This window comes from Carcharodon carcharias, chromosome 16 (genome assembly GCF_017639515.1).
Source record: "Carcharodon carcharias isolate sCarCar2 chromosome 16, sCarCar2.pri, whole genome shotgun sequence".
Classification (NCBI taxonomy): domain Eukaryota; kingdom Metazoa; phylum Chordata; class Chondrichthyes; order Lamniformes; family Lamnidae; genus Carcharodon; species Carcharodon carcharias.
Genome location: NC_054482.1, coordinates 44,382,898 through 44,395,510, shown reverse-complemented (window position 1 = coordinate 44,395,510; position 12,613 = coordinate 44,382,898). Strand labels below are relative to the sequence as shown.

At 41.3% G+C, this 12,613-nt stretch overlaps 1 protein-coding gene across 6 annotated transcripts in view; it reads left to right on the top strand.

Moving 5' to 3' along the window:
- The window catches only part of trmt1l (tRNA methyltransferase 1-like), a 67,628-nt gene extending 56,421 nt beyond the window's left edge, over positions 1–11,207 (top strand). For 5 of the 6 annotated variants that reach the window (XM_041208861.1, XM_041208860.1, XM_041208863.1 and 2 more), the window contains one exon: positions 10,024–11,207. In XM_041208861.1, coding sequence (XP_041064795.1) covers positions 10,024–10,291 — 268 coding nt within the window. In that variant the 3' untranslated portion in view covers positions 10,292–11,207. The remainder of the gene's footprint in view (positions 1–10,023) is intronic. The other variant, XM_041208864.1, reaches the window with a different exon arrangement.
- The last annotated feature ends 1,406 nt before the right edge of the window (positions 11,208–12,613 follow it).

Genomic DNA, 12,613 nt, shown 5'->3' with positions numbered 1-12,613 from the left:
TGACTGGCACCCCATCCACCACCTTAAACATTCACTCCCTCCTCCACCACCAGTGCACCATGCAGTAGTGTGTACCATATACAAGATGCACTGCAGCAACTTGTCTTCAGCAGCACCTTCCAACTCTCAAGTTCTACCACCTAAAACGGCAAGGGCAGCAATACTCCTGGAAATACCACCATCCTGATTTGGAACTAAATCGCCATTGCTCCACTGTAACTAGGTTAAAACCCAGGATCTCCCTCCCTAACACCACTGTACACACACCACATGGACTGCAACAGTTCAAGAAGGCAGCTCGCCACCACCTTCTCAAGGGCTGTTAGGGATGGGCAATAAATGCTGGCCTTGCCAGCAGCGCTCACATCCCATGAAAGAACAAAAACAAAAAAGCCCCAGCTGCAAACTATGTACCTTTGCCCCTGAATCCATCCTCCTCCTTGGCCACTATCGTGGCCTGAACCAGACTGTTTGCAGTCATGGCGTCTTGACTGACCACAAGCTGAGTTTCTAATCATATATCCTCTCTCTCTACTTACATCCCCATTGCTCCCCTCTCCCCTATCTTAGCCCATCTGCCTCCGAAACCCTCAGCCATGCCTTTGTCACCTCCAACCTCAATTATTCTAACACTGTACTGGGCAACTTCCCACCCTCCAGCTTCGTACACTTCAGCTTATCCAATACTACTCTCCATGTTGTGTCCTGCACCATGACCCATTCGCCGATCACACCTGTCCTCACTGATCTGCTTTGGATTTCATTCACCCAACACCAGAACTTAAAATTCACATCCTTTTATTTTCCTCAATAGCCTCAACCCACTTAATCTTTAGCCAATCCCCATGCTCAAAATTGTCATTCCTCTGTTTCTGGCCTCTTGTGCATACCACCTATCACCTCACCATCTTATGGCTCTGCCCTCAGCTATCTAGTTCTCATTCTGGAATTCTCTTCCTAAATTGCTCTGCCTGCCTACCTTGCACTTCTCCTACAAAACCCTCCTTAACATTCACTTGTTAGACCAAGCCCCTTCTTATTCTCTCCTTTGGCCCAGTACTGTTTTTCCCTTTACGCCTCTGTGAAGCAGTTTGAAATATAACTTCTATGCTCAATGCAAATTACCATTAACATCAAACCCTTTGTTATCTTAGCTTAACATGAATTTAACATTTGCATGTTTAATAAATTCAAAACTCCCTGGTGCATATTTTAGGTAAATTCAAGTTAAAGGAAAATATTAACTGACAACTTTGTTACCTGAAAAAAGTTGCATCTATTTAGCACTTTATCCTGTCTCAATGCATTTCACACAGTGAATTACTTTTGAGATGCAATGACTTGTTATGTCAGCCATTGGTCTCCTACAAAAATGGCAATGCCCAGTTGCAAGAGTATTTTCATTCTGGGTATTTTATAAGAAGAAAGAGATTGAGAAGTATTTTGTGGGTACCATGGTTTTTTTTAATATCTGATATAATTAATCAAAAACAATTGTCATAATTAGCTAAGAAATCTGAACTATGAAGACAACAGAGCAAATCTCAAAACAGATCTTATCTTGAGAGTTAAAAACAAAAAACTGCGGATGCTGGAAATCCAAAACAAAAACAGAATTACCTGGAAAAACTCAGGTCTGGCAGCATCGGCGGAGAAGAAAAGAGTCGACGCTTCAAGTCCTCATGACCGTTCTGTGGAAGGGTCATGAGGACTTGAAGTGTTGACTCTTTTCTTCTCCGCCGATGCTACCAGACCTGCTGAGTTTTTCCAGGTAATTCTGTTTTTGTTTTTTCTTATCTTGAGAGTATTTGTTTGTGTGCCTGTCCTCTGCTTTTGTCTGGTTACATGATTATAAAGTACTTAACACAATAGGTTTTCCAGTGATAGGAACAGAAAATACTGAAAATGCACGACAAATCAGTCAGACTTTGAACAGGAAAATTAGGTTCACGTTATGAAATGTGACGTCCCGTTTCCCCCCCCCCCACCCAACCTGCCATGAGTTCTGTTGAAGACTCCCAGCTAAAACCTTAACTTGCCTATTTAACATGCTAGTCAACCATCAGTGTATTCATAGCAATTTCCGATTTTAATTCAGAATTCCAGCATTCTCAATTATCCAGGGTACTTAATGGTTTGCCACACATGGACATCGCCTTCAATTGAGGTTGTCAAGATAGGCTAAAAGAGCCTGGGACTCTACATTTTAAAGAAGCATAGACTTGGGTGGTTTGATCGAGGCTTGTAGGGATGAAGGGAATAAAGTTATGTTCACATAGTTTGTTTCAATTAAATAGTTTTGGAAGACCAGGAGTCATGATTTTAAGTTGAGGCCAGATTTAGGTTAGATGCTAGGAGGTAGCTCCTTTCCCAGAGAACAGTGGGCTCTGGAACAGACTATCAGCTCATGTGGTGAACACTGGTTCACTGAATTCCTTCAAGCAAGAGCTGGACCTGTTTCTGGCTGGGACAGAGATCACCTTGTACATAAGATAGAATTTAGGACCAGAGTGATCCCCTGTCTAGTTTTGATCAACTAAGTGGGTCAGAGAGGAATTGCACAGACTTTTTTTTCCTCCTAAATTGGCCTGGGTTTTATCTTTTTTCACATCTTTCAGGAGCTCATATGGTTCCAGGTGAGATGAATTGTGTGTACGTTGTGATACACAAGCCATCACAATTGTGTGGCACAGGCTGGATGAACCAGTAGGTCTTCTCCTATTCAGCATTGTTCATATGTTTGTGAAGTAACTTACAGTTAAGTACTATGCATAATGTTTCACAACTGGGGGCCATTTCTACAGATGACAAGGAAGAGGAAATCAACACGTTCTTTATCCATGAGAAATAAATTTGCAGTGAATTGACTTTTCTCCAAAGCAACTGAAATGCTTGGTGAAAGAGCCATCTGCTTAAGACAGCACCTTTCCCATTTGGGTTTCCATGTGCTGAATATTATCCATGGCTGAGTGAAAGTATTGAACTTGCTCCCAAGATCCTGTCAATGCTGCTTTGAAATGTGCTGTTGGAGTGCTTGTAAGCACACCCTAGCAATGACTCATGTCTGTTTTCAAACATTTTCCCCCTGGAACAGCACGTGGTCTCCACAAGTCACTTCCTCATAACAATGGGGAGGAGATCAGGACCTGATGTAATGGGGTGGGATGCAATCATGACATCAGCCAACAGTCCACCACAATGAAAGTTAGTCATTTTAGAATATTGAGTGGATTCATTCTTTGAGGTTCAAACTCCATGTGGGTAGAACATTTAATGCTGCGACTAACCCGTTCCAGTATTTTTTGTTTCATCCAACATGTGCTGAACCCAAGTTTTACGAAAATAAGCTGATTTGCTAGTTTAAACCTTTGACTGCTCCCAAGTTCTTGAATTTTAAGGCATCTGGAACCAGATTTTCTTTCAACTACCAAACAATGACCTGAAACAATCCTTGAGGGTCCCCCCAATAAAGTTGCGGCGACGTGAGAAGCAGTTTTATTACAGTAATTTACCCTACACATCTAAAACAAAAATAACATCTCAACATTCAGCCTTCTGTTTCCCTTTTCCACATGCTCCTTTATAATTATTATAGTTTCCTTTATTTTCTATCTAACGTGCTTATTATTTCTATTGTAACATATTTTTAAAAGTGAGAACCGTTTTAATTAGATTTTTGTGCCACGGCCCATTCAAAGGCGCAAGCAACTTCCAAAAAAAATTGAAAACTGCCTGTCACCTTGTCACTTTAAATTTCTCCAGAGATTGATCTGATGATTTAATAGTTAGGACTACACACTTTTGCCATATTTTTACTTATTAAACCAAGAAGGGCTGGTATGGAATTGGAAGGGAGGCAGATTGTGCTTGGTTTAAGTAGTTGGTTTACAGTACGACTTTTAGTGTTGAATGAGTACATGAAAATCCCCCAAATAAGAATGAAGGACGATGTAAAATCTCCTTAACAAGTTGACATGAACATACGAAGTTACATGCCCATCACACAAGCACCTTCAGAAACCACAGAATCTTCACAGCGCAGGAGGCCATTCAGCCCATCGAGTCAGCATTGGCTCGCTGAAAGAGCATTCTACCTAATCTCATTCCCCTGTCTTATCCCCGTAACCTTGCTCATTCTTTTCAGATAGCAATCCAATTCCCTTTTGAATACCTCAATTGAATCTGCCTCTGCCACCCTCTCAGGAAGTTCATTCCAAACTCCAACCATCGTCTGGATGAAAATTTTTTTCCTCACATCACTTCTCCTTCTGCCCATTATTTTGAATCTGTGCCCTTTAGTTCTTGATGTACTCTCTAAGTGGGAACAGTTCCTTGCTATTTACTCTGTCCATATTCATCAGGATCTTGAATACCTCTAAACAAGCCTCCTGTCAACCTTTTCTCCAAAGAAAACAGACCCAACTTCGCCAATCTTTCCCCACAGCTACAGTTTTTTTTATCCCTGGAATCATTCTTGTGAATCTCTTTAATGCCTTCACATCCTTCCTCAAGTATGGCACCCAGAACAGGACACAGTACTCCAGATGAGGCCTAACTGGTGTCTTATACAGGTTTAACATGACCTCCTTACTCTTGTACTCAGTGCCTCTATTAATAAAACCTAGAATACCATCTTCTTATCGTGTCCACGGACAGTCTATACATGGCCCAGCCAGAACTACACACATTTTTGCACCTTGTTGTTGAATTCGGCAAGATCTGCAACAGTGCAGGGTTCCTCTAGCGATAGACATTGCAGGAGTTGTTGCATAGTCTGTGGCTCAGTTCCACATTCACAAGTTGTCGGGCAGGTTGTATATCCTCATTTGCTTAGTGACATCTTTGAACGGCCTACACCAGTCCTAAGTCTGTTAAGGCACTTGCAGGTTGCCCAGTCGCAATTAGCTCCTGGGGAAAGGCTTTCATCTGGTAGAATTTCCATCGCTGGGGGTTGTTCGAGACTGGCAAGCCGGTCTTTCCACAAGGTGATGCGGGCTTCAGATGGGGTTGATTATAATGGAACAACACTGTTCATGAAGAATATCATGTGCTTTATTAACTGCTCTCCCAACATGCCTTGCAACCTTCAATGACTTATGTACATATACACCAAGGTCCCTTTGTTCCTGCATCACCTCTAGTGTTTCTCCCTATATTTTATACTGTTTCTCCACATTCCTCAAACCAAAATGAATCACCTCACACTTCTCTGCAGTGAACTTCATCTGCCATTTGTCTGCCCAATCCAAAAATTATGTCTGTCCTTTTGAAGTTCAAGAGTATCCTCTTCACGGTTGACAACACTTCCAATCTTCATATCATCCTCAAATTTTGAAATCATGCCCTGCACAGCACAGCCTAGGTCATTAATATATCAAGAAGAGCAAGAGTTCCAACACTGACCCCTGGGGAGCTCCATTACAGATATTCCTCCAATCTGAAAAACAACCATTTATCACTACTCTGTTCCTGTAACTCAGCCAATTTCTTATTCAAGTGCCTACTTCCCCTTTTATTCCATGAGCTAGAATTTTTCTCACAAATCTTATTATGTGGCACTGTATCAAATGCCTTTTGAAAATCCATATACACCACATCAACAGCATTGCCCTTATCAGCCTTCTATGTTACCTCCTCAAAAAAACTCCAGAAAGTTAGTTAAACATGATATTCCCTTAATGAATCCCTGCTGGCTTTCCTGATTACTCTGCACCTGTTTAAGTGACTATTGATTTTGTCCCAAACTATAGTTTCCAGAAGTTTCCCTACCACTGAAGTCAAACTGACTGGTCTGTGGTTGCTGGCATTACCCTTGCACCCCTTCTTGAACAAGGGTGTAACATTTCATATTTCTCCAGTCCTCTGGTACCATCCCTGTATTTAAGGAAGACTGGAAGATTATCACCATTACCTCTGAAATTTCCACTTTCAGCTTCCTCAGTATTCCTTGATGCATCTCATCCAGTCCTGGTACCTTATCAATTTTAAGTAATGATATGCTTTCTAATACCTCCTCCTTCTCAATTGTAAATTCCTTGAGTGTACCAGTTACCTCCTCTTTCACTTCAGCATGGGTAGCATCCTCTTCCTTTGTAAAGGCAGATGCAAAGTACTTGTTTAATACCTCCGCTAATTCTGCCTCCACATGCAAGTCTCTTCTTTTATCCCTAATTGACCCTACCATTTTTTTAACCACCCTTTTATTATGTACAAGAAGACCTTGGGATTTCCTTTTATGTTAGCTGCTAGTCTCTTTTCATTCTTCATCCTTGCTTTTCTGATTAGCATTTTCACTGCCCCACTCATCCTTCTATATTCAGCCTGATTCTCCATTGTATTTTCTACCTGACATCTGTCATACACATACTTCTTTCTTTTCATCTTCACCTCTATTTCTCGCGTTATCCAGGGTGATCTAGGTTTATTTGTGCTACCTTTCCCCTTCAAGGAAATATACCCTGACATTGCTTGCAATGCTATCTCTTTGAAAATAGCCCATTGTTCAGCCACCATCTTTTCCGCCAACATTTGATTCCAACTCACTCGACTCAGATGCATTCTCATCCCATCGAAGTTGGCTTCCCTCCCAATTAATTATCCCTGCTCTGGATTGCTCCCTGTCCTTCTCCATGGCCAACCCAAAACTTATGAAACAATGGTCACTGTCCACTAAATGCTCTCCCATTGTTATTTAATCCATTTGGGCCAAATCATTCCCCAGAACCATGTCCAACGGTGCCTGCCCTCTCATTGGACCAGAAACGCACTGCTGCTGAAAATGATCTTGCACACACTCCAGGAACTCTCGCCCTTCTTGTCCCTTTGCACTATTCCTATCCCAGTCTATATTTGGATAATTGAAGTCCCCCATTATAATTGTTCTATAATTCTTGCACCTCTCTGTAATTTCTTTGCAAATTTGTTTCTCTACATCCCATCAACTAGTTGATGGTCCATATACTACACTAGTCAATGTTATTGCATCTTTTTCATTTCTCACCTCTAGCCAGAGAAATTCCAACCTTGACTCTTCTGAAACATCATCTCTCTCCAGAACTGTAATACCATCCTTAATCAATACTGCCACTCCCACCCACCCCCCCCACCCCTTTTCTTTCCCATATCTTTTAAATGCCTTATACCCAGGAATATTTAATGTCCAGCCCTGCCTTTCTTTGAGCCAGGTCTCTGTTATAGCAATAATATCATAGCTTTATTTGTCAACCTGCGCCTGTAATTCACCAATCTTATTAACCGCACTACGTGCATTCACATACATGCACATTAATTCCGATTTAGGCTTTTTAACTTCCCCTTTGCTCTGACCCATCTAATGACTTACTATAGCCTACCCTAGTTCTATCAAACTCTCCCAAGTATTCTGTTTACCTTGATACTACTCTCTGATATATCCTCCTTACTAGTTAATACTTCTCTACCTCCCACTGCCAGTTTTTCTCCTCTCCTCTCTGAATTTCCATTCAGGTTCCCATCCCCCTGCCTTCAGGTTCTCATCCCCCTGCCAATCTAGTTTAAATCCACCACCCCCCCAACAGCACTAGCAAACTTCCCCGCAAGAATATTAGTCTCAGTCCTGTTAAGATGTAACCCATCCTTCTTGCACAGGTCCCACCTGTCCCAGAACCGGTCCCAATGCCTCAGAAATCTAAAGCCCTCCCTCTTACTCCATTTCTCCAACCACATATTGAACTGCTCAATCTTCCTATTCTTATGCTCACTAGCACATGGCACTGGCAGTAATCCTGAGATTACTGCTCTTGACGTTCTGCTTTTCAATTTCCTTCCTAATTCCCTAAAATCTTCTTTCAGGACCTCGTCCCTTTTCCTGCCTATGCCATTGGTCCCAATGTGGACCAGGACCTCTGGTTGGTCGTGCTCCCTCAAACAAATGCCCTGTAGCTGCTCTGTGACATTCTTGACCCTGGCACCAGGAAGGCAATATACCATCCTGGAGTCACATCAATGGCCTCAGCAATGTCTGTCTGCTCCTCCAACTATGGAATCCCCTACAACTATAGCACTTCCTCTCTTCCTGTGCAGTTGAGCCACCCATGGTGCCATCAACTTGGCTCTTCCTACAGTCCTCTGAGTAACCATCTCGCTCACCAGTATACAAAATGGAAAAGTGGTTAGAGAGCGAGGTAGCTTTGGGAATTCCTGCAATAACTGCCTGTTTCCCTTAGATAGCCTTGCAGTCACCCATTCCTTCTCTGCCTTTGTACTTCTTAGCTATAATGTGACCACCTCTCCTGACGTGCGATCCATGTAATTCTCAGCCTTCCGGGTGCACCACAGTGACTCCAGCTGCTGCTGAAGTTCTGCAACCCGGAGCTCAAGTTTCTGCAGCTGAAGATACTTCCTGCAGATGTAGTCATTGAGGGCACTTTGTGCTTGCGCAGCTTCCCACACACTGCAGGATGCACATTCCACATGGCCAAGCTGCATTTACATACCTTACGTGTTTACTCACCTGTCGCTCACCAGTTGTCTCTTCCCTCTTGCACTCTTTATGAAGTCTCGCTGTTCTCTCCCTCTCACGCCTCTTTAGAAGTCTCGCTGCGCTCTCCCTCTCATGCTCTTTATGAAGTCTCCAAGTTCACCGTGTGATTAAGCACCAACAGAATAATAACTGAAGAACCTGGATATATTGTGACTTTGCAAGTAGCATGTTAATCTTACGGAGCATGTGAAAAACTGGTCTTCAGTCTGTCAGGTAACCAAACTGCTTGTAGCCCTTGAACCATCCTGACTTCCAGTAGTCTTTTAAATTTAGTGCACCCCTACACTAATAAGAGGAATGGAACTAATACCTAGCAAGTAATCTAGACCAGTTTATAATGTTGGACAACAGAACAAATCTCATACTCTCAGAGCTAGACTGAGTTAAAGATATTTCACTCAAACCAAACTGATTGTACTGGAACTCAAAAGCAGACTTCTAAAATAGCTTTTTGCACACCAGTGCCACTGCTGAAGGCTGGCTCAGCTCCAAGTTTCCAAACAAAACAAATGTTGGATTCTTCCACTTGCCCAAATTTAGCAATGTTTTCTGACTGGTCCATTTAAATTAATCAGAATAAAGACGAACTATGATTTTTTTGACTAAAAGCAAGAAACAAAATTGCTGTGAAAGGTTAAATAAAAAGGTCCATGATTAAAATACTTTGGCAAACAAAGTTGTCAGAACTAGAGACAGAATTTGGAACACTCCTGAAAGTCTTGGAATAGTTTACAGTAATATAGAGAGTGCTTGGTAGGAATCGGTGGCTTATTACTTAGTGTATAGCCCAGCCAATTCTTCTACCTGTGTACGTAGAATTTAAACTATCATTATTTTATTATTTCTTGCAAAGGCAAAGTATGTTCCATTATTCAATACTGCCACGAGTGCTTTTTCACATTCAGTGCATGGTGGTATTGCGCGTCCATGGAAAATGACAAACATTTTTTTTGTTATTCAGTTTGTGTTAGAAATCTTAATTTTAAATAGCCGCTGTATGGTATTTGAGAGAGATTTTCAATATATATATATATGAGTTTTCCTCTAACTGCCAGATATCTAATCCTGTCCCCTGCTGACCCCTCACTTTCTGAAATGTATTTCATTCAAATTAGAGTAGGAGGTCATTTTAGTAAAAGTGATCACCAAGGAGGGAAGTTTAAAGACTGATGTCATTATACATACAGAAATGTTTTATGCAATATAAAGGGGCACAAACAACAACCCCTGTGATTTAAGTTGTACATTTTTGTATGCGCTTAAACTTGTTATAGGGCCAAAAGATCAGAAGAAGGCACATTATGAAGGTTCAAAAATTATGGGTTGTGAGCTTCACTCTTATCATTCCAAGTGCCTTTTTCTTTAGCTGTAATAATGATATTTCAATGTAATTTCTGTCATTTTGTACAGTGCCACCGCTTTCTGGCCTCTACATTTCATGAGCTACTCTAACTTCTTGTACACCTGTGATTTTTTTCTTAAAAGCTATTTTGTTTCTACAGGATAAACAAATTTCTACCTTATCTCACGCAAGCTGGATTTCGAGTCGGCCGTACACATTTTGACCCAACGGGGATCCGTACGGATGCCACACTGGCACAGTTGAAAGCCATCCTCATGAAGTATAGTGTGCCAACACACACAGATAGTCAGCCTGGAGTTCATGGTCATACTTCAACAGAGCCTATTTCAGAATCTGTGCAAGATTCCATTCCAGAGCTACTTGAAGTCAATCAGCCCACTGAAGAAGTGAAACCTGAGTCAGGATAAATCAAGTATGATCCTGCATGAACCAAATTGACTGTTGTACCCCTCTACCGAAGTACAATTTGTAGTTTATCACTAGATTGTTATATCACTGAAGAGCTAACACTGGTGGTTCATATATCGGTGTGCATAATACTCTGTAAAATTGATTTTAAGATTGATTTTAGCCTTTATATAAAAGAATCTGTAGTATATTGTTCATCAGTCATGCACAACGATTTGTCCATGATTTGTCTTGATGCTGTCGAGTAGTAAACATTAAAGAGAATGTTTTCACTTCATTTATTTGACTTCATTGGTCCTGGAAATAAAGCAGTTAAGAACTTGTCCAGGTATATAATACTTTTTGTTTTCTAATTTTTATTAATAAGCATTAATTTTAAACCACTTACAATTACACAAAAGAAAATTCCATCTGGAATTTGATGCTGTACTGCCTGTTGGTGCAAGCTCCACCACAGGGATACTGTTTTATGTTTGGAACTTGCATCTAGTGTGTTGAAAGAAAAAGGAAGCCAGCTGAAACTGTAACCTGGTGATATTTTCTTTTCCCCTTGCCTGTATTTACAAGTTTGCTGTAAAGCAGAATTTGGTTCAGCATCGATCTTAGAACTTTCATATTGAGAGTTCTGTTCAAATTGTAATAGCCGGAGTAATATCTTTGTACATTTGTGTTGAATATCATTTTTGCATCTAGTGTAGATGTTCTTTAATTTTGATAAGTTCCGGGTGAGTGAGATGCCAAAGCTTGGTTGCTGCCCCAGTTGGACTAAATATCGTGAAGTTTGAGATATTGAATCAATGAATCCTTAACATCTGTAGATAAGGACTTACTGCTGAGAATTCATGTTTCTGTATCTGTTTGTGTTATGCATTTCTTGTGTTATGCAGTGAATTAAATATCAGTTCTGGACTAAGACATCTATTGCTCCTTGCAGCTCTTTTAAGATCATAATTATGTCTGCTTTGATACTTTTGTGATTACCCCCACCCAACCCCAATTCTCTCCCCTTTCAAATGACCAAGACTTTCTGCCTGGCCAGCTAGTGAAGCTTCACCTTGAAGGGCACAATCAACTGAAGACCTCAGAAGCACATTCACTTGATCTGACAATCATAGCACTGGCTCAGATACAGTCAGTGTGTATATATTAGAGGGTAGTGTAGATTTGGAATCAGTACATGGTGTTACGGTTCTTGGCCAGACCCCAGGTTGTGGGGAGATCCAGTTAGGGGCCTGTAACGTTTTGATGAAAGTAGACAGAGTTTGAGATTTAAGACACCTGCTGATAGAATAAAGCCACAAAGATTCCACAGGTTTTGAACAAACAAAATTAACTTTACAAGGTCATAAAGATAAAACAATTTACAATATCTATCTTATACTCTAGCATTCAGGGGTAAGTATGAGGTGCACGTAAATTTAACAGGCTAACTGTGGTCGAAAATACCACACCACAGAATAAATGCCAAATGTGACCAAAAACAGATTTCATGGATTTCTCAACAACCGACCCAGACATTAGTCACACTGTGAGTCAACCAATCTCACTGAAACTTTGTCTCTTTCTCAAGGGTTTCCAATTTTCACCTTTGAAGATCTTGCCTTGGAATTCTCTCCAAAAGTTGCTCCAAATCGGACAGCTTCAACAATGGCCTGCCTCAAGGTTTCAATCTCCCCTTCCGAGATTCCATTCCTCTGGGTTTCTGAGTACTCTCGAGCATCAACTTACAAGCACAATTTCAGATCTTTAGCTGTGCCAAGCAGAACATCACTGCTCCAAGAGGAGTACCTTTGACCCACGGAGTAACCAATCTTCAGCTGCCTTCTTGGATCTTCAGGGCCTCTGAGCCCTCTTCAACTATCAGGGCTTCCCCTGAGCCCACTTAAAGTCAGCTCCTCGCAGCCCAATAATTTGGAGCCTGCTTCTCCTTTCTTTTAACTGAACTGGAACCTGTTTCTGTCCCTATTGTCTTGGTCCCCACCTGCTGACTGACTGACTCAATCTGACTGTTCATTGACCCTTGAACTAATCTGGTGACCTATCAAAACACTCCAAGAGAGTCTCACCCTTTTGCTAGACAGGAATAAATGTAACAAGCAGCGGAGCATCCTGTACTTTAAATATTACAATCTCCTCAGACTACAAACTTACAAAGCACACAGAGATACAGTACTAATGGATTTCATAACAATGGTGAGTTGCTAGTATAAGGGGGCTGCAGTAAAGCAGGGTGGAAAGGGTAGCACATGCGACAGCAAGGTCACACACAAGTTCTGCAGAGAACTCGAGGACTTGATTCGAGTGGCATACAGGAGAACATT